This window comes from Podarcis bocagei (genome assembly GCF_964188305.1).
Source record: "Podarcis bocagei genome assembly, chromosome: 1".
Taxonomy (NCBI): Eukaryota; Metazoa; Chordata; class Lepidosauria; order Squamata; family Lacertidae; genus Podarcis; species Podarcis bocagei.
This window is the reverse complement of record NC_138125.1, coordinates 43,853,809-43,879,070: the sequence shown is the minus strand read 5'-3', so window position 1 is coordinate 43,879,070 and position 25,262 is coordinate 43,853,809. Positions and strand designations below refer to the sequence as shown.

The 25,262-nt window shown below is 44.6% G+C and overlaps 1 protein-coding gene across 2 annotated transcripts in view; it reads left to right on the top strand.

Moving 5' to 3' along the window:
- The first annotated feature begins 1,061 nt into the window (after positions 1 to 1,061).
- Positions 1,062 to 25,262, top strand: part of CCDC9B (coiled-coil domain containing 9B) — a 54,157-nt gene continuing 29,956 nt past the window's right edge. The window contains exons 1-5 of one of the 2 annotated variants that reach the window (XM_081208786.1): positions 1,062 to 1,241; positions 7,947 to 8,060; positions 9,695 to 9,799; positions 10,455 to 10,619; positions 13,133 to 13,285. In XM_081208786.1, the coding sequence (XP_081064912.1) occupies positions 1,203 to 1,241; positions 7,947 to 8,060; positions 9,695 to 9,799; positions 10,455 to 10,619; positions 13,133 to 13,285 (576 nt within the window). In that variant the 5' untranslated portion in view covers positions 1,062 to 1,202. The remainder of the gene's footprint in view (positions 1,242 to 7,946; positions 8,061 to 9,694; positions 9,800 to 10,454; positions 10,620 to 13,132; positions 13,286 to 25,262) is intronic. The other variant, XM_081208787.1, reaches the window with a different exon arrangement.

The following is a 25,262-nucleotide window of genomic DNA, read 5'->3' as shown; positions in this document are numbered from 1 at the left end:
TCATCTGCGGGGAACAATTTTCTTTTTTAACCCCCAATCCCTTCAGAAAAGGACAAAATAAATGGTTGTAATCATTTAATTAGATCTTAGGAATAGCTTTGCAGATTGCCTATTTTTTTCTTACCCTAATGCTATCATACCCAAGTGCATCCAATTTCGTTGCACTTGTGCAATGTTGCACTAGTGTAATGACAATAAAATCTATCTATCTATCTATCTATCTATCTATCTATCTATCTATCTATATGGAAGGGTACATGGGAGAATTCTGCATTAACCCTCAATATCTGCATTTGTCTGGAGGCAATGTGGCCAGGACCCAATGAACTCATGCACAGGGGAGAATTGTGCACACACCTGGAGTTTCTGCGAAGTTTTTTTCTAGTGAAGCTGCTTGCACTGCAGAAGAGGCAAGCTGCTTTTCAGAGTAGTTTAAGAAAAACTGAGAAGCAGAATGCCTCTTCTGCTATGTGGTAGGTCTTTGTATTTCCAGCATCTTCCCATTTTATTTATTTATGATCAAATAGGAATATGTCCCTGGAACCAGCAGTGTTTCCTTGACCACAGAAGAATCACTGCTTTAAATATAGGATGGGGAGGATTGATTGGCATAGCTGTCAACCTTCCCTTTTTTGCGGGAAATTCCCTTATTCCAGGGCCGTTTCCCACTGCTTCCCACAGCTATCCCAGATGGTTAGATATCCCATAGACTGTCCCCGGGACTGATGAGGCTGCTGATCCCTTATTTTCAAATCTGAAAGTTGACAGCTATGTTGATTGGCCCAGTATGATTCTATAGTTATAAAACCTTTGCCCACACTGCTATATATGAACAAACCCCACAAACAGCTGCACATGAAGTCCAGCTGTTGAGATGCAAATTTGCCCTTTCTGTGTCCCTCAAGATGTGTCCTTTTGGGGTTGGGTTGTGGCACCAAGGAGTGCTCGGAAGTCACAGGGAGTAGCAAGAGGTACGTTCCCCCTGCAAGGCGAGCGAAGAGTGGAGAGGAGGACAGACCAGCGCTCTGATTGCTTGCCTCTGCTTTCGTATATTAGGCAGCCAGTGCTTTTGGCTGGGAGCCCAGACAGGGCTTTTGTAATCAAAACATGATCTTGTATGCTGTGCAGCCAGTACTGAGAAAGGCCGTCTGATGGCTCTCCTCTTTTAGCTCTGCTGTGGAATCCGCCAAGCTTCACCTCTGATGTCCAAAATGCACCGATCTGTGAGTGCTGCCTTTGTTGTAAGTGGGAGGGATGTGGGGGAGTCAGCCTTGCATTCAGCAAAGCCAAGAAATGACTTCTTCTTCTTCTTGCCTTTCCCCTTTTGCACTGTGTTGTCATTTTGGGGTGCTTCGCTTTCGGCCAGCAGATGTGTATCTGAGAGATGTGGGAGGGCAGAAAGGTGCTTTTTTTTTTGTACAGCAGGTTAGGATGTGACCAGGTTAGGATGTGAACATCCTTCAGGAGGACATCAGCTTCCCTCCCTCCACCTCCCCGCCGCCACAAAGGAGGGGACGGGACGGAGAATTTAAAACAACAACAACAACACAGAATGTTGGGTAATGATGGACACTTCCCATCCCAAAGACCGGGAGCTTGGTGCTGCCTCGAGCAGCACAAAGGCCGGGCATGTTTACGAGAGCACTAGTGCATTGGCTAAGATGACAAAATGCTGGGTTGAGAGGCCCTCTCTTCCCCCATCCCCCAGGCTTTCTTTATCTCCTGAGCGCTGCTTCTTTTCTGAGTCTTTCATATCATAAATAGCTGACTTTGAAAGCGGCAGGTGGGGGGTGGAATCCTGTAGCCAGAGCCAAGATCTGCGAGAAAATCCCATCCACCAAGAACTGGCAGCAAGTGGGTGAACTTGAAATGTTGGATACAATGCCAACACGCCCCCCCTCGCTGCCACCACCCTCCATGAAGCTTCACTATCCTACCCCCCCTTGCTTTACTTAGCCCCTCCTTTTCTGTTTCATTTTGACAGAGAAAGATATCCATGCATGTCTGATTCTCCCTCCCCTTCTCCTCTCTCATTGGGCTCTCTGTTTTCCAAGCGAGCAGGAACGCCTTCTGATTCACAGCCACTGCACGTTTCTTCTGCTAAAGCCATTTATAACTCCCCCTGAACTAGTCACTGTGGCATACGGGTACCTCACTCCCCAGAAGAGCTTTTATGCTGGAGAGAGGGCGTAAGGGGCGTCCCTTTCCATCCCAAAGTGGCAGCAGAGTCGACATTCTTTCCAGTAGCTTGGCAGCGGAAATATACCCTCTCGTTACTGACTGGCTGCAACTCAGCAGCAAACAGCCAGGAAGAAAATCGCTGACCACGCTGCAACGTGTTGGTCCATTTTCACCAGTGAATCAGTCTGTGTGCCAGCCATCAGTCAGGCCTCAAAGTGCTGCTTTGCAGTTTTGGGGCCATTCAGCTAGGCTTTTGTTGCTGCTGTGCTACTGCTCTGTGTGTGTGTGTGTGTGTGTGCGCGCGCGTGTGCAAGGAAAGGAATCTCTTCTTCAGCCCCAAATCTTGGAGATATTTGAAAAAGAACAGTGAGTGTGGCCTGCAACAAAATGTTGCAGCAAACCCTCACCATGCACTCCAACAGTGATGATAGGAGTTGTGGTCCTACAACATACAGATGGCACCACTTTGGCTCCCTCTGCTTAAGACTTTCTTGCTTGTTTTATTTGACTACTATTCACTATTCCGGGTGTTCTGGTGACCAAGACAGTGGTATAAAACTTAAGTTTTGTTAACGTACATACACACACAAAAATCAAAGCGTTATGTTAAGTTCCAGCCACATTTCACCATGAATGTTATCCCCATTGGAGTGGAATCTAGACACATATAAAAAAAAGTTGCGAAAATGCTTTTTTTAAATAAACGTTTTGAAAAAATATATTGAATTTGCCATAGCTCACTATCGCCATCTAGTGTCTCATTTGTATAATGCACTTTACAACACACTTAAAAACGTTTTATTTGCAGCTGTATAGCTGAATCCTGGAAATGAAAGTGGGGCTGGTGGGAAATCTTATACCAATCAGAGAAATACTACTACTACTACTACTACTACTAATAATAATAATAATAATTTATTTATACCCCGCCCATTTGGCTGGGTTTCCCCAGCCACTCTTCCCATTTGAAAAGTCTTTCAAATCATGTAGATAAACTAAGGTGACATATATGAGATTCTCAGGCAGTCATCCAGACCTACTTTGTAGCTTCAGCACAGTGGCGGCATAGTGTATCTTTTAATTTTTTTACTAATAGCTACATAACCTGACTCTTCAAAAACTGGACTTTGATGCCCTGCATTCTTTGCCAGTTTGAGCATTGTTGTATCTTAATATTTTCACTAAAAGGTGTATTGCAAGGGCAAAACATTGGCCCTGCCCGCACCATACATTTAAAGCAGTATCATACCACTTCAAACAATCATTGCTTCCCTCAAAGAATCCTGGCAACTGTAGTTTGTTAAAGGTGTTGAGAGTTGTTAAGAGACCCCTTTTTCCCTTCACAGAGATGGAGTTCTCAGAGTGGTTTAACAACCAATCCCTCTTCACAAACAACTCGGAGAATTGTAATTCTGTGAAGGGAAATAGGGGTCTCCTAACAAATCTCAGCACTCTTTACAAACTACAGCTCCCAGAATTCTTGTCGGGGGTGGGGAGTACGAGATATGGTCCTCATTTATTATTATTATTATACATGCTGTATTATGTCTACCTGGTTTTTATCCCAATGTGGCTCTTGGAAGATTGCCCATGAGGGAATATGACCCTTCGGCTGAAAAAGCCCCCCTCCTGCACTGGAGACAATGGTTTGACTCAACTTATTACATTCCTAGCATATGTTGCTATTATATGGCTTTATTAAATGACTTGAATAACCAAGCTCTGCCCAGTTTAGCAAAGGATTCTATGGAATGTGGCTTGGTCACTGCACATTTTTGTAACACACACAATTAAAGGAGTGTATTTCAGAATCCACATTGCACTGATTCCAGGGCTGGCCCACCCATGAGGCAACGTGAGGTGACTGCCTCAGGCGGCAGGATCCACCAGGGCAGCAGATCCTGATGTTGATCCCCCCCCCCTTAATCCTGATATAGACCTCCCCGCTTCTTCCCTGGTTGCCATTTTGGAGTCTGCCTCAGGTGCCAAAATAGCAGCCCTGTCTGATTCCATTCTGCCTCCATAGCCCCTAGCTTCCCCCCTGATTATGTATGGAACTTACTTGCCCACACAAAGGTGACATACCAGTCATTAGGAACCCCGAAAATTCTGGCCAGGTTGGATCCAAATCTAATTTAAACAGTTTTGCAAAAGTGTAACACCCCTGCCTCTCTCGACTGAATTTCCAAAGCTACCCACCCACTCTCTTTGCCTAGACATTTGATGATGATAAAAGAACCCACTATTTTCCTCACCTCGGGGTGGGGGGGTGGGGATATTTCTCATAAGGAAAATTTGCATCTTAGGCTTAAACTGAGTCAGCATCCATTCATCCAGGTTCATTATAAAAGTCTGTAGCTGTATTATTAGAAGCTAGGCCTGTAATTAAATAAGGGATTAACATGTGAAATTTGGCCCTTATCCCAAAGTTTGCTTACCCTAAAGATGCCTTTTCCAAACTTCTGCTCTCTGAATCAGTGGTTCCCAAACTTTCCCCCCTCCACAGATCATTTGAAAATGGTTGAGGGTCTTGGAAGACCACGCAATGCTTTTCCTACCTGTTGCAGCAATTGTAATTCCATAGAATTCAAATCGTGATACAATAAAATAAAATATAAGCCAAAAAAAGAAGCAAAAAATACAATAAAAATCATTATGAATATTCAATGTGATGGTTGTGCCATCTTCTATTTTCAACCATAAATTCACTTCATTCAGTAGACCACCTGAATGACGCCTGGGGACCACTGGTGATACATAGACCACAATTTGGGCACCGCTGCCCTAGATGCTTTGAACTAGAGCTGTGGACATCCCTGACATTTGCCCTTAATTGCTGGATCTGATAGGAATTGTGGTGCAAAATATAGAGCACACCAGGTTGGAGGAGGCTACACAATAGACTTCTCATGGTTGCCAAACTATAGTGCTTCAAACTACGGAAGAAGACAGACCTAATGTCCCTAAGGGTACTGGAACACTCTCAGAATGAAGGCCTGGCAATCCTATGCTCTCTTCTTTCACAGGCCCATGGTCTTTTCAAGGCCTACTCCCTTGTTGTCAAGAGCGCATAGCCTCTCCTGTCTGTCAGCCCTGCATTCAGGTTCTCCACCAACCCAGTTCTTTCTTAGCACCTCCTTTCTTCAGCTGAACTCACTGCTGACTCTCTCTTATTTTCTTCATCTACCAGGACTTGCCATGGCATCCTTTGTGCCTGCTCAGCAGTCTTGTCCCTCCCGCCATCCCCTCCCGGCTGAAAGATGTAGCTAGGCTTGCCTTTAGGCTCCATGTTTGACCCCGGTTCATTTATTCATCACTCATTTCCCGAAATCAGTTGGCCCGTGACATCACAGTTGTTGGCGGAGTTAGGTAGTCATCACCATGAAACCCTTAGTGCATTAAAAACAAATTGAATGTAGGTATTGAGGGATCTCATGGCTAGACAATAAGCTGATGTTTTAGCAGCTCCTAAAATTATAGGGTATTACAAGTGCTACCATCTGTTTATGCAAAATTCTAGTTCCACAGGTACAGCATGCCTTAATTGCTACTGCATAGTTCCTAAAAGGAGCAGGAGATGGTCCTTATGCTTTAAATGATGAGAGTTGACCCTGCGGGCTGAGGTGATGGGAATTGTAGTCCAAAGTATCCGGAAAGGACCAGGTTCAAGAAGGCTGAGTTACTAGGGATGGTGGATAGAGGAGAAATTAGGTTCAGTTCACATTTAAAGGCAAATGTACCTAGTTCATACAATATGCCGACTGAATCGCAACCATCCGTCAGAATTCACACTTCTCCAATTTTTGCAATGCAGTTCTTCAGCCACATAATGTGTACAAAAATGCATATATCAAGGGAGATAACATAATATGCATTGTATTAACAGAGATTGCTTTTCAAAATTGCATACAAAACTGTGAAGAATAGGAGAACTTAACACAAATATGCTGGTGAATTTTCATGAGAACTTTGAAACAAAAATGCAAACTGATGTGGAAACGTGGAGAACTGGCCTTCAGGATGGGAAAAATGAGAAACTGAGAGACACCAGTGTTGGCATATTTACCCATCCCTGTGTGTTACACCCTAAAATGAAAGCTGGCTCAGCCCCTGAAGAGAGATGGGAAGGAGCAGAACAGAAGAAATTTGCACTCAATATATCTGGCTCAGAATCTGCCAGGCCAGATTACAAAACTTGATATTCACAGGAGGATACCTAGGGTCAGATAGCCCTGTCAAAATGTGAACACTAACTTCAGACTTGATATTTAACACCTAAATTGAATTTGTAACTTAGGAAATTTTGTTTTACCACGGACTTTTTGGGGGGCTGGAAAATATTTGGGGAGGGGAAATGTTTTCGATTGAGTGCCAAAATATACACAAACTCACAGATACCAGCTATTACTGCTCTAACCCTCAACCCATTTTGCAGAGAAAAATAGTGCTTGAAAAGCCACACCACCTGCTTAATACAGATTCTTCTTTTGTCCATATTTCACCGATTCTTTCTACAAGGAAATCAAATTTTGCCTTAAAAATCCAGTATTTCTTCTTAAGAAGAGGTTTGCTGGATCATACTAAGGGCCCATTGAGTTTGTCATCTTCTTTCCAGGAATGGCCACCAAGATGCTTAGATGCTTTTGATCAGAGCCAGCATCAGTAACCTTGCATATTATTGTCCCAGGGCATTGTGGCAAATTTTAGTGGCAGCTGGAGTCAGCCATCCAATGCTGTGCAGTGTTGCTTTTGCCTACCTGCCCACCCCAACAGTGCCAGGGCTCACCAACAGAGGAAGTGGTTGACTGATGGAGGAGGGGGCCACTAGAAGTATTTACTCAGGATTTCCTCAAACTTGCAGCTGGCTCTGCTGTTGATCCTCCCTTCATTTAGAAGTGCTGCTCTTTCTGGTGGATATATTTGGATTTTGATCTTGTTAATGCTTCAGTAAACTACCCTTATTGTAGCATGCCTTATATCTTGCATGAAATCTCTGCTTTGGCCTACAGATCTTAGCAGAACACACACACACGTTTGTCAGTGTCAATATTACAGTATAAATATACGATTGCATATAGTAGGCCACATACTTATCCAAATTTATATTTTTTCATTACAATTTTAAGTTAAAATACTATCTGGCTATGTTTATTCAAAATAGGACACTGGGTACCCATCTTCTGTGACTTTAAAACATAGAAGAGAAGAAGAGTTTGGATTTGAAATCTGGCTTTATCACTCCCCTTAAGGAGTCTCAAAGCGGCTAACACTCTCCTTTCCCTTCCTCCCCCACAACAAACACTCTGTGAGGTGAGTGGGGCTGAGAGACTTCAGAGAAATGTGACTGGCCCAAGGTCAGCCAGCAGCTGCATGTGGAGGAGCGGAGACGCGAACCTGGTTCCCCAGATTACGAGTCTATCACTCTTAACCACTACACCACACTGGCTCTCATAGTGCTAAATGTTCGATTGCTGTGGGTGATGAAGACCTTTGTCTTCCATCTTTTTCTTGGTTGAAAGAGAGGAGACAAAGAGATCCCATGGTATGGCCAAAATTCCTTCTTTGGGAGGAATAGCTAGATATGAATTTCAATAAATAACAAGGCTACCACCTTGCTGAAACTAAGACCAAATGGGTCCCATGATGGAAGAATAGTGGAATATAAATGTAAAAAAGTAAAATCTGTACTATTAACCATATGTGTATCTGTTATCTGTTTTACTGACCATATGTGGAAATCCCCTAAAGCTCTTTCGTTTCATTAGGATGCCACTGTGGATGATGCAGTGTTGCGGAAAAAAGAACAAAAAGATGTCGAACTGGATAAGAAAATCATAGCTTTGCGGAAAAAGAACGAAGCCCTTATGCGAAGATATCATGTATGTTTGACTTCTTAGCTCAGATTCGGGGCCTCCTTGGTGAACCTTTGAAGCCCTATATGCTGATAACTCTTTTGAAAAATTCAGTTTGTTGCATTCTTTGTTCAGCTGACACCAGTAACTCGATGTGGCTGAAGTAACTTGACGTAGGTGACATAGAAATCAGCATTTACTCCCACCAGGACTGGAATTTCAAAATGATTATTCTGCATAACAGATCAGGCTGCCAGAATTTTAAGGAGCCTAAACCAAGGAACCTAAGGAGCAGCAATCATGTAGGGGAATGGGGGGAAAAGCCTATGGCCAGATAACTTCTGCTTGGGCACTGCTGCAAGATGCCTCCTCAGTTACATAGACTTGAGGCCTATTCATACTTCGTTTGTCTCATGATTGCTAGTCATGAGTCCTATACTTTTTTTGTTCCTCCACTTTACCAGAGAAAACCAGCTGTTCACTGCTGAATGTCAATTGGGTTTTCTGTGGATTGGTACTTGTTCTGAATAGCAGTAAACATTAGGTTTTCCTGGGAAAAGTGGGGGCAGGACAAAGAAAACCCCTCTTGGACCCGTGACTAGAATTTGCGGGACAAACCAAGTGTGGAAGGGCCATTAAGGTGCCCCATAGGAGTCAGAATACTGCATAGTTTACCATCCATTGACATTTCTGGGTCAGATTAACCTGAGCTTTAGAGTGTGTTGTCATCAGTATGCTGATACCAGCTCTATATTTCATTCAGGAAGTGTGCAATAGCAGTCTACCCTGAATCAATATATTGAGACTGTGTTTGGGCATGCAGGATTTAAGAGACTGAAAATCAGACTGGAGACAGGCAATAGTCTTTGCTAGAGTGGAGGCTATTTTAGAGATGCATTGCTTCCCATGGTGTTCACTTCTTTCTTCTGAGGCCCCTTGGTTAATCAAATGATGCCAGTATATAAAACCCATGAAACCTGTTTACCAGAGGTGAAGGTAGTGTCTACATACCATATCAAATTATTATTATTATTATTATTATTATTATTATTATTATTATTCCCATAGATCTCAGGGCGGTTCACAACATAAAATCATTAAATTACAATATGAGAAACACGAAATACATAATAAAAACAAAAACAAAGACAACACAATAGTCTCCTCCTTCCACAACACATTTTGAAAGTGCATTAGATGTCAATCAGCCAAAGGTCTGGTTAAAAAGGAATGTTTTCTCCTGACGACTAATGAAGGCGCCAGCTGAACCTCACAGAGGAGAGTATTCCACAAACAAGGATCCACTGCAGAAAAGGCCCGTTCCTATGTTGCCCCCCCTCCAGACCTCTCATGGAGGAGGCACATAAAGAAAGGCCTCAGAGGATGATCTTGGGGGTCCTGGTAGGTTCATATGGAGAGAGGTGGTCTTTAAAACTATCTTCAACTCTCTGAAGAAGAAATCACATGTCTCAGTAAAGCCTTGGTAAATATAGTCATCACCTGGATGTTGCTATTGTCAAATATAGTGGCAGCGGCAAATGTGTGCTGATGAACGTACAGTTTCTCATAGCTCCCCTCTGTTTCTCCCTTTGTTTGAGATTGTTTTGTTTCTAGCTTGCTGTAAGCTGATCTGATAGAGGAGCTGGCTGTCATTTTTGCAGGAAATAGAAGAGGACAGGAAGCGAGCAGAGCAGGAGGGAATGGCTGTCACGTCGAGGAAAGCCAGGCCAGACGGCCTCACCATCACCATCACCAAAGCCCATAATGTAAGCATTATCTCCCCTTCCTGCTAAGGAAGGATTTTTATACTTTCCATTCTTGCAAGGTTAGAGAGGTCTTAGCTGTGAGGGATTATGAAATCAATATGTAATAAATATAGAGACCATCAGGCTTCAGGCTCTATCAGCTCTCTAAATGATTTACAGGTTCCTAAATGTAACAGTAATATGTGCAAGAACATGTGTTTGGGGGTGGCTCTCCAATGAGGAGTAAATTTAAACACCTCAGTGAGCTATGGTTTAAAAATAATAAGAGAAGGGAATTGACTATGAAAGACTGGAGTGAGTCCATCACACACTATTGCATCATCTATTTCTCATGAATAAAGATCCACACCATGATGACTCTACTGTTTTCCTAAACCTTTGACATTTCAGCCAAATGTCAGATTCATAAGTGAAGAGATGCTTTCCCCCTTCGCCAGATTTATAGGTTGCCTGGCAAATTGAACAAAAGGACCAGCTATTTCTTTGGAAAGAATTTCTCAGTATTTGTATCACTGGCAAAAAGTGTGAGGTCATAGAGCTCTCCTGACATTTTCATAGCTTCTTCTCCCCAGCTGTTAAGGCAAAAGAGAAAGGGAGGAGGTTAATATGGCAACATCCCGACCATTTTCTAACTAAGTGTTTGTCCTATTGGCAGGAGAAAAGAGTTGTGAGTGAGAAATGGGGAAGCAGCGGCCCTCCTGCCTCCAGCTTTGGGATTGGAAGTGAGGAGGAGGAAGATGACGAGGAATCTGATCACTTGTTTACATTCAGGATGGGGAAGAGGGTTCAGTTGGCTGTTACCATGGACAATAAAGCCAAGGTGAGCCCCCAGCCTGTTTTTTAAAAGGGCTGAATCTCTAGAGATGCCAGCAAATTCAGGTTGCAATGATGAAGTACAAGTAAAAGCATTCTAGTTTAAACAAAGCAACATATATTCAGCAAAAAGGTGGGTCCCACGTTGTTAGTTAGCCCAAAAAATCCAATAAACTTCATGTGCAAGCAGGGTTAGAATTGGGTTCACTAATATCCCAAGCCAGCATGATCCACAAGGCCACCCAGTAAGAGTCATGGTAGGGCAGGTTTTGAATCTGGTTCCCCAACATTCCAGTCCAGCAAGGCCACCCAGTGAGCTTCATCTGCGAGCAAATGCATTTACAATCCACAGAGGATACTTATTCAGCACTAATCAAACTTTTAATGAAGTCCATATTATTGCTTGCTGAGTAAGTCAGCATTTGGGTGGTAAGCTTTGTGAGAATGTTCCTCCTATACAACATATAGGCTTTAGTCAATTGGGAATCATTGTCACAAATAGTAAATCTCCAGCAGTCGGAAAAAGCAGCTTGCTCTCAGATTGTAAGTGACCCTTCAGTCTTTTACTGCCTGATAGGATTGTAAATTCATTTCCACCACTTCAAAAAGCTCTCTAGACATCTTTGGGGACAGCTCGGTGACGACATCTGTTTCGTTCGCAGTGGCAGTCAAAACAACACATCACATTAGGCTGTGTTGACATACAAGCAGAGCGTAATATGAATCTCTTACAATAAGATTAAAGAAGGCAATGGCAGATCCTTGACTTGAGCAACATGTTTGGATTCAACTACATGCTGTCAGAATCAAGACCTCAAAGACAGGAAGAGGACATAGAAGGGGTTGGTGCTTTGAAGCCCCAGTAGCAGGGCTTTTTCCCCCCAGCCAGAACTCACCAGAACTCAGTTCTGGCACCTCTAAGGTGGGCTCCATCGCCATTATAAGAGAATGAGGGAGGTGTTCATGGTCAGTTCCAGCACCTCTTTTTCTAGAAAAATAGCCCTGCCCTGCAGTATGAAAGCTTGAAATACAAGTCTTTTCTGTTCTTAGGCATTTCTAAAAAGAATATTTCCATGAGTGCTAATACAGGTTGAAGATGTCAGAAGCAATGAGGGTTTGGGGCAGTATTTTACTAACAAGTCCCATCAGTGTAAGAATTTCTGCTCATACAACAGGACTCCCCCCGCCCCTTTCCACTATCCACCTGAAATCTGTTCCAGAACTTTGGGGAAACTCCTAGAACAGATTAAGGGGGTGTATGGGAGAGGAAATGGGGAAAACATTCTGTTGCACAAGCATAAATTCTAAAAAAAAACCTTAGCACTACATTGGATTCCACCCTTCGTGTTTAGTCAGATTTTTTCTTGCAGTTCGAATTCTGTTATTAATGTTGCATGTGGTATATTTTGGTATGAAAATGTGTTTCAGTCATTTCTCTCATTCATTTTCATAAATTACTGCAAAGTGGGCCGGGTGGAATGATTCTCCTTTCCTGCCCTGGCATACTGTTCTGGGGGTTCCCCCAACTCCCCTCGAGCCAATTTTGGGGTGCATGAGGGAGGAGGGGGCAGAAAGCCCTGTTGTGCTAACAGAAGTCTTTGACGTCATTAGTTGACTCTGTTACTCTGAGTCTATGCGTTCTACCTGAAGGAGCGTCTCCACCCCCATCGTTCTGCCCGGACGCTGAGGTCCAGCGCCGAGAGCCTTCTGGCGGTTCCCTCATTGCGAGAAGCAAAGCTACAGGGAACCAGGCAGAGGGCCTTTTCGGTAGTGGCGCCCGCCCTGTGGAACGCCCTCCCATCAGATGTCAAAACGATAAACAACTACCTGACATTCAGAAGACATCTTAAGGCAGCCCTGTTCAGGGAAGTTTTTAATGTATGATATTCTAGTGTTTTTTGGTTTCTATGGAAGCCGCCCAGAGTGGCTGGGGAAACCCAGCCAGATGGGCGGGGTACAAATAATAAATTATTATTATTATTATTATTATTATTATTATTATTATTATTATTATTATCTAAGTAATCTGTGTGCTACCCTCAAAACATAGTGATATTTTCAATTACATGGAATAAAAGTTATATCATCTCTGCTATATTTTGCTTAGTCATCTTGGTTTTCATCCAGGAAAACAATTCCCATGATGAGAATTTTTTGGCTCGGAAGCTAAGAAAATTCATCAACCCCGAAGGGAGTTAGCTGATCTTTACACAGCCCTCCTAAATGCTGACAAAAAATTAAGAGAACACTTGTTACTTCAGTCTTGATTAGTGCAACAAAATTACAATGCTAACACATCTTATACATTATCCAAAAAGGTTCATTGTATTGAATTTCTGGCTGAAATATTTCTTTTCGGAATTAGATTGATTACAACTGGTAGCTATCAATGAATGGAATTTGCTATTTATTATACTTGTTTTTTTCAGCACCAAATAGGCATACTTACTCTAAATATGCACCTTTCTATACATACTGTACAGGGCAAGAAACAGCATATTCTGATTCTGCCTTTTCTAGGGAAAGCGGGTTGTGAGTGAAAAACGGGGATCAGAGTGTCTTGTGAGCCCAGGGGAGGCCCCAGACATCAGTGAAGAAGAGATTGATCAGCTGGTTGCTTTCCGCAGGGGAAGAAGGATGCAGATTGCTATTACAATGGACAACAAAGGCAGGGTGAGTATTTTCCCAAATGGCTCCCTTTGGTTCCAGTTCTCTGCTTGGACTCAGTCCCATCCCTCAGCCCCAGTATTAGTACATGTTGCCAAGGCTGCTAGCTCCTGATGCAGAGGTGCTGCTGCTGCTTTAACAGCTTTGGGGAAGCTGAAAATTATTTGGAAACTTGCTTTCTGCTCCAGTGCTGCAACAATCCACTTACGCAGCTACCTCTCTGATGTCTTGTGGGGCGAACATGGAAATCTTGCTTACTGCAGCAGACTGAAAAGAGAAGGGGTGATGGAAAGGCTATAGTATGCAAACGCTCCCTCAGTCCATCTCTGGGGTCTCTCTCCCAGTGCAGTTGGGAAAAACTCTTTCCTGGCATGCTAGAGAACTATTGCCCATCAGAGATGACAGTACTGAGCTAGCTGGGCCAGTGTTCTGACTTGGTATAACTTAAGGCAGTTTCCTAAGGCCCATCCAAACTGATGTTTTTTTGCAAGTGTCATCTGCAGCATGTCATTGATGCAATAATAGTGCATTCGTGGTGTATTCATCCTGGACCGCCCATGCTTTGTTAGTTGTTCAGTGATGCTTCCTCAGCTGTGACATCTTGAGATAGCATGCAGTAACTGCACTAGCAGGACTCAAGCAAGAGATATAGGTGCCAGTTTCTGATATTCATTGTACCGCACCTTCAGTGCTGCAGCTACAGCTCCCAAACCACTCTGTCTGCTCTGACTCTGAGTCTTATACCAAGTGCACATTTCAATAGCCAGTGAAGCAGGTGAGTCCCTTGAAATGGTTCTGGGAAACAGTCCCATCTTTGCCCTTCCCTAGGATGTCGTCATGGCACTGTCCGTGCCCTCCTTAGGTAAACCAAGAGGAATCATATCCTAAAGTTTATTTGTACTGATGACAGTGAGTGATGCTGAGATCTAAACCACTGAGCTTCTTGGGCTTGCTGATTGGAAGGTCAGCAGTTCGAATCCGCACAATGGGGTGAGCTCCTGTTGCTCTGTCCCAGCTCCTGCAAACCTAGCAGTTCAAAAGCACACCAGCATAGGCGCCGACTCCATGGGGCTTGAGGGGGCCCGAGCCCCCTCAAAAATTCGTTTGGGGGGGCTCCGCCCCCCCAATAATCTCCGGCGCCCCTCCAGCAGAGCGCCATCACCGCCCCTCCCCCAGCCCAAAATGCACAGGGTCGGGCTGCATGCCTCCTGCCCTCCCTCCCGAGCAAAAGCTCCACCCAATTTCCGCTCCGGAGCTGATTAATAGGCGCAGCACGCTCTCCCCTATTTGCTCACGAGGAGGCGGCGCCACTTTATTTGCATATTCATGAGCTTATTTATTATTCATGAGCTTTCCCGGGCCCCCCCAATATTTTTTATAAGTCCGCGTCCCTGCACACCAGTACAAGTAGATAAATAGGTACAGCTGCGGCGGGAAGGTAAATGGAGTTTCCATGCACTCTGGCTTCTGTGATGGTGTTCCATTGCGCCAGTAGCGGTTTAGTCATGCTGGCCACATGACCCAGAAAGCTGTCTGTGGACAAACGATACGATATGATATGATACGATACGATGATACGATATCTTTATTGTCATTGTCCCATACAGAACAATGAAATTGAAAACTGGCGCCCTTGGCCTGAAAAGCGAGATGAGCATTGCACCCCATAGTTGCCTTTGACTGGACTTAACTGTCCAGGGGTCCTTTACCTTTATACCTTTTACTGACCATTTTTGTATTGCACCCTTCCTCTGAAGAACTCATGGTGTGGTACACAGAGTTACCCTCAGAACAACCGCGGCATGTGAGTCAAGAGGAGAGATGATGACTTGCCCAAGCCTAACCAGTGAGCTGGCTGAGTAAGGATGTGTGAACCTGTTCTGTCCCCGACACCCATCAAAACTCAATACAACTCTCATAATTCATTCTACAACACTGGAAAGTGGAAATGTTGGCTGGGCCCACTGCAATATCAGTTGACTTAAGATACAGTGGTACCCCGCAAGACGAACGCCTCGCGAGACGAAAAACTCGCAAAACGAAAGGTTTTTTCGTTTTCGAGTTGCCTCGCAAGACGAATTTCCCTACGGGCTTGCTTCGCAAAACGAAGCTTGCCCCGGGGACAGCGGGTCTTCTCTTTTGAAGCAAGGGGCGGCGGGGAGATCACTTCTCCCCACCGCCCCTTGCTTCAAAAGAGGTCCGGGGGCAGCGGAAGCGCTTCCCGCTGCCCCCGGACCTCTTTTGAAGCAAGCGGCTGCGGGGAGATCGCTTCTCCCCACCGCCCCTTGCTTCAAAAGAGGTCCGGGGGCAGCGGGAAGCGCCCCCGGACCTCTTTTGAAGCAAGCGGCTGCGCTTCTCCCCGCAGCCGCTTGCTTCAAAAGAGGTCCCGGACCTCTTTTGAAGCAAGCGGCTGTGGGGAGATCGCTTCTCCCCACCGCCCCTTGCTTCAAAAGAGGTCCGGGGGCAGCGGGAAGCGCCCCCGGACCTCTTTTGAAGCAAGCGGCTGCGCTTCTCCCCGCAGCCGCTTGCTTCAAAAGAGGTCCCGGACCTCTTTTGAAGCAAGCGGCTGCGGGGAGATCTGCTGCGAAGCCGGGCGGGGGGGAACACCTGCCCCAGCCGCCGGGCTTCGTAGCGCTGCTGCGAAGCCGGGCGGGGGGGGAACACCTGCCCCAGCCGCCGGGCTTCGTAGCGCTGCTGCGAAGCCGGGCGGGGGGGGGGACACCTGCCCCAGCCGCCGGGCTTCGTAGCGCTGCTGCGAAGCCGGGCGGGGGGGGAACACCTGCCCCAGCCGCCGGGCTTCGTAGCGCTGCTGCGAAGCCGGGCGGGGGGGCGGGAACACCTTCTGAAGGCGGGCGGGGGGCGAAAGTCTTTGTCCCCCCTGCCTGCCTTCCCAGGGGCTTTTAAATCACCCCGGACAGCGGAGAAGTCCTCCGCTGTCCCGGGGCGATTTTAAAATGCCGCCCGCCAGCATTTTAAGATCGCCCGGACAGCGGAGAAGTCCTCCGCTGTCCCAGGGTTTTTTAAAATGCTGGGGGTGGGAAGAAAAGCCCTTGTCCCCCCCCCCAGCCTTCAGAAGAGGTCCGGGGACAGACTGTCCCCGGACCTGGTCTGAAGGCGGTTTCCCTAGGAACACATTAATTGATTTTCAATACATTCCTATGGGATACCTTGCATCGCAAGACGAAAAAACCGCAAGACGAAGAGACTTGCGGAACGAATTAATTTCGTCTTGCGAGGCACCACTGTAAATCGGTCAAATCATGTGATCATCTAGGCCTCAGGCATAAAAGCAAAACATTTTATAGGAAAATGTTCAGTTCCTTGCATCTCCAGCCAGGACTAGCCTCTCCTCCTGCCCTCACTCGCATGTCAGTTGGGCTTAGAGGAAAAACACTTCTCATTTTTGCCAATGAGAGGTTTATTTTTAATTCTAAAAAAATTGTCACACTGTGGGGAAGGGGCACAGTTCATCGGAATGGCAACTGTGGAAGGGCTTCTGTCCTCATGCACTATGAAAGCTAATAATAATAATAATAATAATAATAATAATAATAATAATGATGATGATGATGATGATGATAATAATAATAATAATAATAATAATAATAATAATAATAATAATTTATTATTTGTACCCCACCCATCTGGCTGGGTTTTCCAGCCACTCTGGGCGGCTTCCAACAAAGATGAAAAATACATTAAAATGTCACACATTAAAAACTTCCCTGAACAGGGCTGCCTTCAGATGTCTTCTAAATGTCAAATGGGATGTTGGGCAGAGAAAGAAGACTTTGGCCCTCCCAATCCTTGGTATGTGGCCCCCAAGCAATTACTCCTGAGGGAATACATCTCTTGACACAAATACAGCCCTGTTACTATTGGAATTCTTTGTAACTTTTCACCTTTAAGTGAGAATATCTTAAGATCTTGAGGACAAAATCCTGATATTTATAAACAAAACACATCTATTTTTTAAATGTTGCTACCTCTACACCACCACCACCAATTATTTTTTATCAGGCTGCTATTAGGCACAGGAATAGGACTAATAATAATAATAATAATAGCATCTCTGGTTAGAAATTGAGCAACTAAGTACGGGGGAAAGTGACATAGGATTAAAAGGTGCAGAATCCAGTTTTCCAGAATGCCACTGATTCTAGCCAAGAGGCAAGACTGTCGCCCTCAGAATGACACTGTCCAACCACTGTCTGAGGGCCCACTTCCTTTTGGCATCTTCTGAAGCGTGTTTTTAAAAGCAGACTTTGGAGCTGAGCTCCAGCTGCCTCAAACTGATGGTTTCCGAGTGACATTCTGCTGACGGAGAAGAGGATTAGCCCAAGAACAGCACAAGCTGTGCGTCCTATTCAGTCCTCAGGCTGTAACTCAGCTGCCGGGCCTACACTCTGCCCCGCTGCCTGCGAGGAGAGAAAAGAAAAGCCTGTTGACATGGTGAGCGGGGGGGCATGCGAGAGTTTTACAGCCCCAGATGGCCAAGGCTGTTTTCTCAGGCAAGATGGATGACGGGCCTGCAGGGAGCACATGGACACATTGAAACAGAGAGTGTAAATCACGCTGGGAGAGGCGGCCGGCGCAGCCAGCTCAAGCCTCTCTCTCTCTCTCATGGTCTGCACTTTCCCCAGAAACAGTGCGCCATTGTCCTCAGGCCCAGGCCCTGCGACGCCTCCCAGTGTGAAGTACACGCGGATTTGGGCCTGGAGTTTAAAGAGCTTTTAAACAGTACATTTGGCAGTAAATGCCTTTTTGTGTAAGGCTGCGAGTGACTCAGGGCTTTACAGACTTCGCCATACGGTCGAGGCATGTTAGATAAACACAGAGATGGCAAAGAATGAAGAGGGGAGGAGGCACAAAAGTCATTGGGAATGGGGGGGAGAGGGGGAGCTTTTTGTGAAATGTGCTCCACTACTGAATAGCCTAAAGGTGATTTGTGTAGAAACTGTATCTTGCAGTGCGGTGGGCTCTTGGGAAATACAATGTCAGACCCTCCAAGTGCCCCTATTTTCCAGGGATTTACAGAAGCCGTCCCTGCATGCCTCTGATGGGCCAGGTTTACATTGTAAATATACAGACATGTGGGGAATTTGTTCATGCACAATGTAGCATGATGTTACTAGGATGTAAACTGCAGTTGGCTAAGTAGGGCAACCCTTTCCATTCACTGAATATTTGCACAGCACTTTCCCCCAAGTGCTGAGAACATTTCCCAAATGGAACTTTTCCATCTGCCTTAGTGATGGGAGAGTTTGAAATATGAATGCCCCCAGTGAAAAAAAGGGCTGCAGCTCAGTGAGAGAGCTTCTGCTTTGTGTGCAGAAGGTACCATGCTGAATCTCTGGGATCTTCAGGTAGTATTGGGAGATACCTCAGGCTGAAATCTCGGACAGCTGCTGCCAGTCAGTGTGGACAATGCAAAGCTAGCGAGAGTATGGCAGAGGTGGCTAACCTGTAGCTAGGGATTTTGGAGAATTCTGTCGGGAACAGAAACCAGGAGTGGAAATTGCCACAATGTGCATGTTCATTGGATGTCAGTGAGACAATGTTCACTATCACACCTACTCAAATTTAATTAAACAAACCACAGTCCCTGATGTTCAAATGTTACAGGGCACTGTAGCTTGTTTAAAAGTGGAAATGTATGCTTCTCATCGGCTCCTGTTTTGCATGCCAGAAAGCTGGGAGAATGGGAGAGTTTGTGACCCGGAGCTCAGGAAAACTTGTTCACACAGCAAGAAACAATGTTTTCCATTATGTTGATCTGACCCATAGTCAAAGTATCTGGCTATGGAGGAAAGTCCATTTCCCCAACAACACCACATTGTATGCCTGGATCCTCACAATGAATGAATTGCAAACCAAGCAATTCTTATGTGACAAACTGATTGCCTGGAAGGGCCCCAAGGCTTACTGTTCCTTTGATGTGCTATGCCATGCTATAACCCCGAGAGGGAGCTAAAGGAGTAGAACTGAAACCAGTATTTGCACATTCAGTCTTCTAAAAGGGCACCATCAAAAAAAGAGCTCTGCCCGTCCAATTTTTGAAAATCCAGACAGATGATAAAGAGCAGGACCAGAGTAAGAGCGGATGAATGTAAGCACATGGAGTTACATATAGCTTGAGTTGAGTGCAAGGACTAAGGGACAGAGCTAAACATTGCCAGGAAATTGTATGTTTTTAGGAGCAATATGATGGACCTGAGAAAAGTGGCACCACATAAATATTGAGAAGTGGTGGAATTCAGAGTTTTTTTAAAGATAAATTCTGTCCAGCCATTCTGTAAAAAAATCAAAAATCAAAGTTGGTTTGTTTTATTAACTATAGCAAATATACCAAAATCAAAACAACATATTCAAAATCACATTAATCCTTCAAAGTAAAAATTGATTAAAAAATCAGAATCCTTTTAAACAGCCGGTGCCTTAAACTGCCTGGTTGGGGTTGGAGTCTTGGCTGCTGAGCGTAAAGCAAGCAAGCAGTGTGGAGCTTCACCTTAGGCAGAGCGCCCTGACATCTTAATGCCACCACAGAAAAGGTCCTGACCTTGTTGCCTACCTGCCATACTTTGGAAGGGCATCAAAGGAAGGTCTAGCACAGGGGTGGGGAACCTCAGGCCTGGGAGCCAAATGCAGCCCTCCAAGCCTCTCTGTCTGCATTTGGGATTCTCCCCAGGCAAAAGCCACCTCCCATTCAGCAGCATCCATCACTGGCTCTGCTTTGCATTCTCCTTGAGTGTTTCTGCCCTGGCTGGAATGTGCCCTTGAACTCTGATAATGCTTCCTTATTGCTTGCCTAGATGGGCTGGGTATGCAGAAATGAGCCTACCCTCTCTTCCCTCTGGCCCGGCCTGCCAGTGACATGTGTCATCCAGAAGACTGGCCTGAAGGAAATACAGCCCTCAGGTTGAAAATAGCTTCCTATCCCCTGGCCTAGGCTAGGGTTTGGGCTAATTCATACAGTATGTGTGGAGGCTTCTTGTGATACTCTTAAGATCCCAGTTCATCTTCACAACAACACTTTAGGGTAGCTTAGGCTTGTCCAAGGGCATTTACTGATGGCTGAGGAGGATTCTGGCTCACTAAAAGCAAGTGTATGTAGTGCTATTTCCTTTAAAATATATCCTTGCGTTTCCCAGCTGTACCCTCTTCAAAGCAGTGCACTGCAAAAGGCTCCTGGTATTTGATATCAGCCTCTTTCTGCTTCAGTGGAGACTAAATGGAATTGCAATCTCATTTTCCTCTCCCATAGATGACAGTAAAGCAAATCCCCATGGTCTAAGAAGGAGAAACCTTATTACTATCATAGCCTGCCCTCCTGCCCAGTGCCCAAGATTTTCCCTGGCACCAATATCCCAGTTGTCAGCAGAGAGTTGAGTAATCTCTCTCTCTCTCTCTCTGCGGGTCTTTTAGTATCGGGTTTCCTCAGAGACCTCTCTGTACTCTGCCCCCTCTTTCATTTTGGTAATAGCTGCATTTAACAGGCTGCTGTTTTATGCAACAGTGCATTTAAGCTTCAGAGTGGTGTATCCAGATCCAGTGAAGCATAATGGTTAATTAGTATGCAGCAAATCATCTTTAAATTGGACGCCTATGGTTTGTGGACTGTTTGAATTGCTTTTTTATTAACAGTGTATAGAGAGATAATATATCATGAGTTAATACGCTTCCTGTCTAAAGAGGTAAGTGCCACATGATTGTAGGAATGAAATGAAATTGGGGTCAGATGACAAATGGAGTAAATGGAGGCGAGTCCTTCTGAGCCATCTGATATTTTCAAAGTTTTCATTTGTGGAAAAAAAAATCAAGGGGGGAGGACAAAGAGATAATTAAGCAAACTTTACTTTTTACTAGCTCAGTAGTAGGGGAAGGGATATAGCTCAGTGACAGAGCATATGTTTTGCATGCAGAATATCTCTGGCTCAGTCTCTGGCATCTCCAGGTAAGGGTGGCAAAAATTATTGTCTAGTGTGGAGACAATAAAGAAGTAGAAGTGCTTTTAGACTGTCACTATTTTGGAGTGGGAGTCAATCACATACTGGCAAATTCAAGTTGTGTAATAATGAACAAGAGGCCTTGAGCAACATACCTGCTTCCCCAAAAGATCAGACTTTTTTGTGATAAGGGAAGTTACAGTGGTGCCTCGCAAGACGAAAATAATTCGTTCCGCGAGTCTTTTCGTCTTGCGATGTTTTTCGTCTTGCGAAGCACGGTCCGTTGCAACTGCGCCTCTCCAAGCGGCTTTAAGAAAAAAGCGCAAGACGTTTTCGTCTTGTGAAGCAAGCCCATAGGGAAATTCGTCTAGCGAAGCAACGCAAAACCGAAAAACCCTTTCGTCTAGCGAGTTTTTCGTCTTGCGAGGCATTCGTCTTGCGGGGCACCACTGTATGGGGAAATGCATGGGAAAGTGTGAGAGAACATTATGACACAACAACCATCTAACCTATATAACAAAAATGATTGCCTTGTGGGAAGCGACTCATAAGTGAAAATAGTAATAATGAAATTTAATGACCATTCATTCTGATACGTTTGCAGGGTGGTTAGATGATGTTCCCTCAAGGTAAGGGTTATCCTACCCTTCAGCTGCGTTTTCCTATCATTTTCCCTTTCACCAAAAATGTACTCTTTTGGGGAAGCAGGTTTGTTGCACAAGAACTCCCAGTCAGCTACAATTGCAGAACCTGAAGTTGTTGGTATTTGAGTGAAGCCCATGTCTATGGAGATTCAGCACTTTAAAGGGGGGGGGGTTCACCTTGGCTTTATTGCCCATGGTAGCAGCCTACTGAATCCTGTTCCCCATCCTGAATGTAAACAAGGGACTGGCTTTGTCAGCATCTTCTTTCTCTTCACTTCCAGTCCCACAACCGGAGGTAGGAGAACTCTTCACTATCTCTTTTTGTTTTAATGACCCTGAATAATTTAGTATAATCAGCAAACCTGGCCACCTCACTGCTCACCCCTAACTTGATATTGTTTATGAACAAGTTAAAAACACAGGTCCCAATCCTTCACTTTCTGCACTTCTTCATTTGAAGAACTATTCATTTATTCCTACTCTCTTCTCCCTGCTACGTTACCACTCTGCTGTTAAAGGCACAGGAGGAGAAACAGATCAAAAGTTGGCAACCTTCAGTGCTGGATAGAGATGGGGAACAATTCCTCCCCTTAAATCACAGCATTTGTGTGCATATTTTGTTGCAAATTCTATTGCACTTCATGGGTGTTTTCATGTATTTCTACTGTAAAAATAGACAAATTCTGCAATAAAATGGACAAGCATGTAACGTAAACTATCTTTGATGAAATGTGCTCTCTTGAGACATAGACAGAAAAAAGGAATGTTAGCTGCGACACTGAAATGGGGCTTCTGCCTTGTTATTACTGTGCCTGTCTCTGTGAGAGTTTGATGTTCAACTAAAAAAAGGCCCCAAGCAATTAGCAGGAATAAAGGTTGTTCATTCAAGCTCAGACTTGCCTTCTCAGCATCCTCTGTTTCTTTGAACTGACTGCTCCAGGGAATTGTCTTTTTTGTATTTTACTCTTCTCTTCATGTTTAAAGCTCAGGAGAACTACTGACTCCGTACTCTCATGTAGCTTTCAAAAGCCGCCACTTTCAGATGCTGCAAAATCAGCTCAGGAATCCTTTTATGTCTGGAGCCTTGAATCAGCCCAATACTATTTCACTAAGCACAGGGCAGGAAGCGTGGGGCTGTATCTCTCCATGGGACAAGTTTTGCTATCCACTCAACAGTCATTCATCTCTTCTGTGAACATACCCAGACAGCTGTCTGTCATGTTTGGGAGGATATTACATGATAGCTGGAATAGGGTAACCAACCAGCTTTGCTCATTTGTCTTTACCACTACAGAGAAATTGAAGGAGGAACTATCCCCATCTTGCATTTACTGAAATAACAGGATTGAGGGGTGGACCCTCACAGGGAAACTTAGACAAACTGGATGTAAATTCTTCCCTTCAAATCCCCTGGGAAGTGGCTGTAGCTTAGTGGTAGGGCATTTGCTTTGCGCATAGATGGTGTTAACTTCAAACCCTGCATCTTCAGGCAGGACTGGGAGAGATCTCCATCTGAAAAGCTAGAGGCAAATCAATAAGCCAGCGTTTTCTCAATCTTGTGTACCCAAATGTTGTGGGACTACAACTCCCACCATCCCTAGCTAGCAGGTAGTCAAGGAGGATGGGAGTTGTAGTCCAACAACATCTGGGGACCCAAGGCTGATAAAGGCTGCAGTGGACAATACTGAGCTAGATGGAGCAATGGTCTGACTCAGTAGAAGACAGCTTACTATGTTCCCCAAACTGGTCTAGAGCCCCACTGGTGGGGGGAATTCTAAGATGAAGAGGGGACTTCTATTTCTGAAAACCTTTAAAACACACATACATACACAAACACACACAACTCTTTGCTTATAAAGGGCTGCTTTGCCTCTGAAAGTTGGGCTATATTTGCATCTGCATCCATAAATTAGCATATGCAAAGTTTATGCAGATTTCTGTCATGGGCCTCCCTGAACATGAACAAAATGTACAAAACCCCATTTAAATAAAATAAATAAACCAGGGTGGGGAAGACAAACTGGCTTTATTCTCTTTTTTCCTACAACTGTTGCCCTATAGTTGTGTGTGTATTAAACCCAACCAGTCACTTTCTATCACTCAGGATGCTTCCAAATGGGATGAATTGTGGGATAAATGCTTCTCATGCATGCAGGGTTTTTTTGGGTGGGATCAGGTTATAGCATCTGCACAATGTTGTTCTTATCAAAATGCAAGCCCATATCTCCCACCCCCACATTTTCTTTGGATTTTCCCTTTTTGGGAAAAATTCAAAACTGTTGGCAGTGTCCCTTTTCTGATATCTCAAAGATCTGTTTACAGAATTAAATTTCTGCTGAAAACACTCCAATTACAATACTTTTAAATGGAGTTTATACTTGCTCTCCTGTGTGCATGATGATATACTTATTGTCAGCTCCTCTTGCATTGGCGTGTCTATCTGCACAGCCAGTCTGAGTCAATTTTGTGATGTCTAGAAGTGTGTTAAAAGGAAGGAAGGATTCAAGGGCCCCCGATTAGGCATTTGGCTATGCAATATTCAATGTTATCTGTTAACTCTGTTCTATCCTGTTTCGCCTTTGTTATTGTTATTTTTTAAACCAATTCACAAACCAAGAACATATACATTGACCACTAATAATGAACCATATGTTGCAGACATTACTGCAGATATATTATTCTGTTTTTTTGTGATATACAAATGACATGTGAAGACTTGGTCTATTAATTTGTATCATTTATGATCCTTGTTTATAAAGCCCAATAAAAAGTTATGTTTAAAAAAGAAGAAGATAGGATTCAGGCAGGGGTGGATGACAGTTTGGAGATCTTTGAGTGCGCTTTTGCTTTTCACTCCTTCAGAAAGTGGTGGACTCTTCTTCCTTGGAGGTTGTTCAGCAGAGGTTGGATGGCCATGTGTGATAGATACTTTAGTTGAGATCCCTGCATCGCAGGGGGTTGGACTAGATGACCCTCAGGAACCCCTTCCAACTCTACACTTCTATGATTGTCTGATTCTATCACTCCCAATGGGGCTGCCAGTTTCCACCCTGCACAGCTGTTGCAAAGTCAGACAATTGTTCCTGCAGCTGCCATGTATGGTTACAAAACTCAGACCAACCAAAGTAATAAATAGTGAGAGCTTTTTGGCAGCAGAAGACCTAGAAGTTGACAGGATTCTGCATGAATTGGTAGGCAGCTGCATCAGCTAGACAGGAGACAAAGCAGCCCTGTGTGCTGTACGCAAAGCATGTCTGGCTGTTGTTAGGAAGCCGGCTGTCAGGAGAGAGAGCAGGATTCATGCTCGTGCCAGTCATTCTCCCATGCAGGTGAGTGGAAATAAGGAGAGCTGAATTTTCACGGAAACAGTCCGTCCCAGACATCAGGATATTC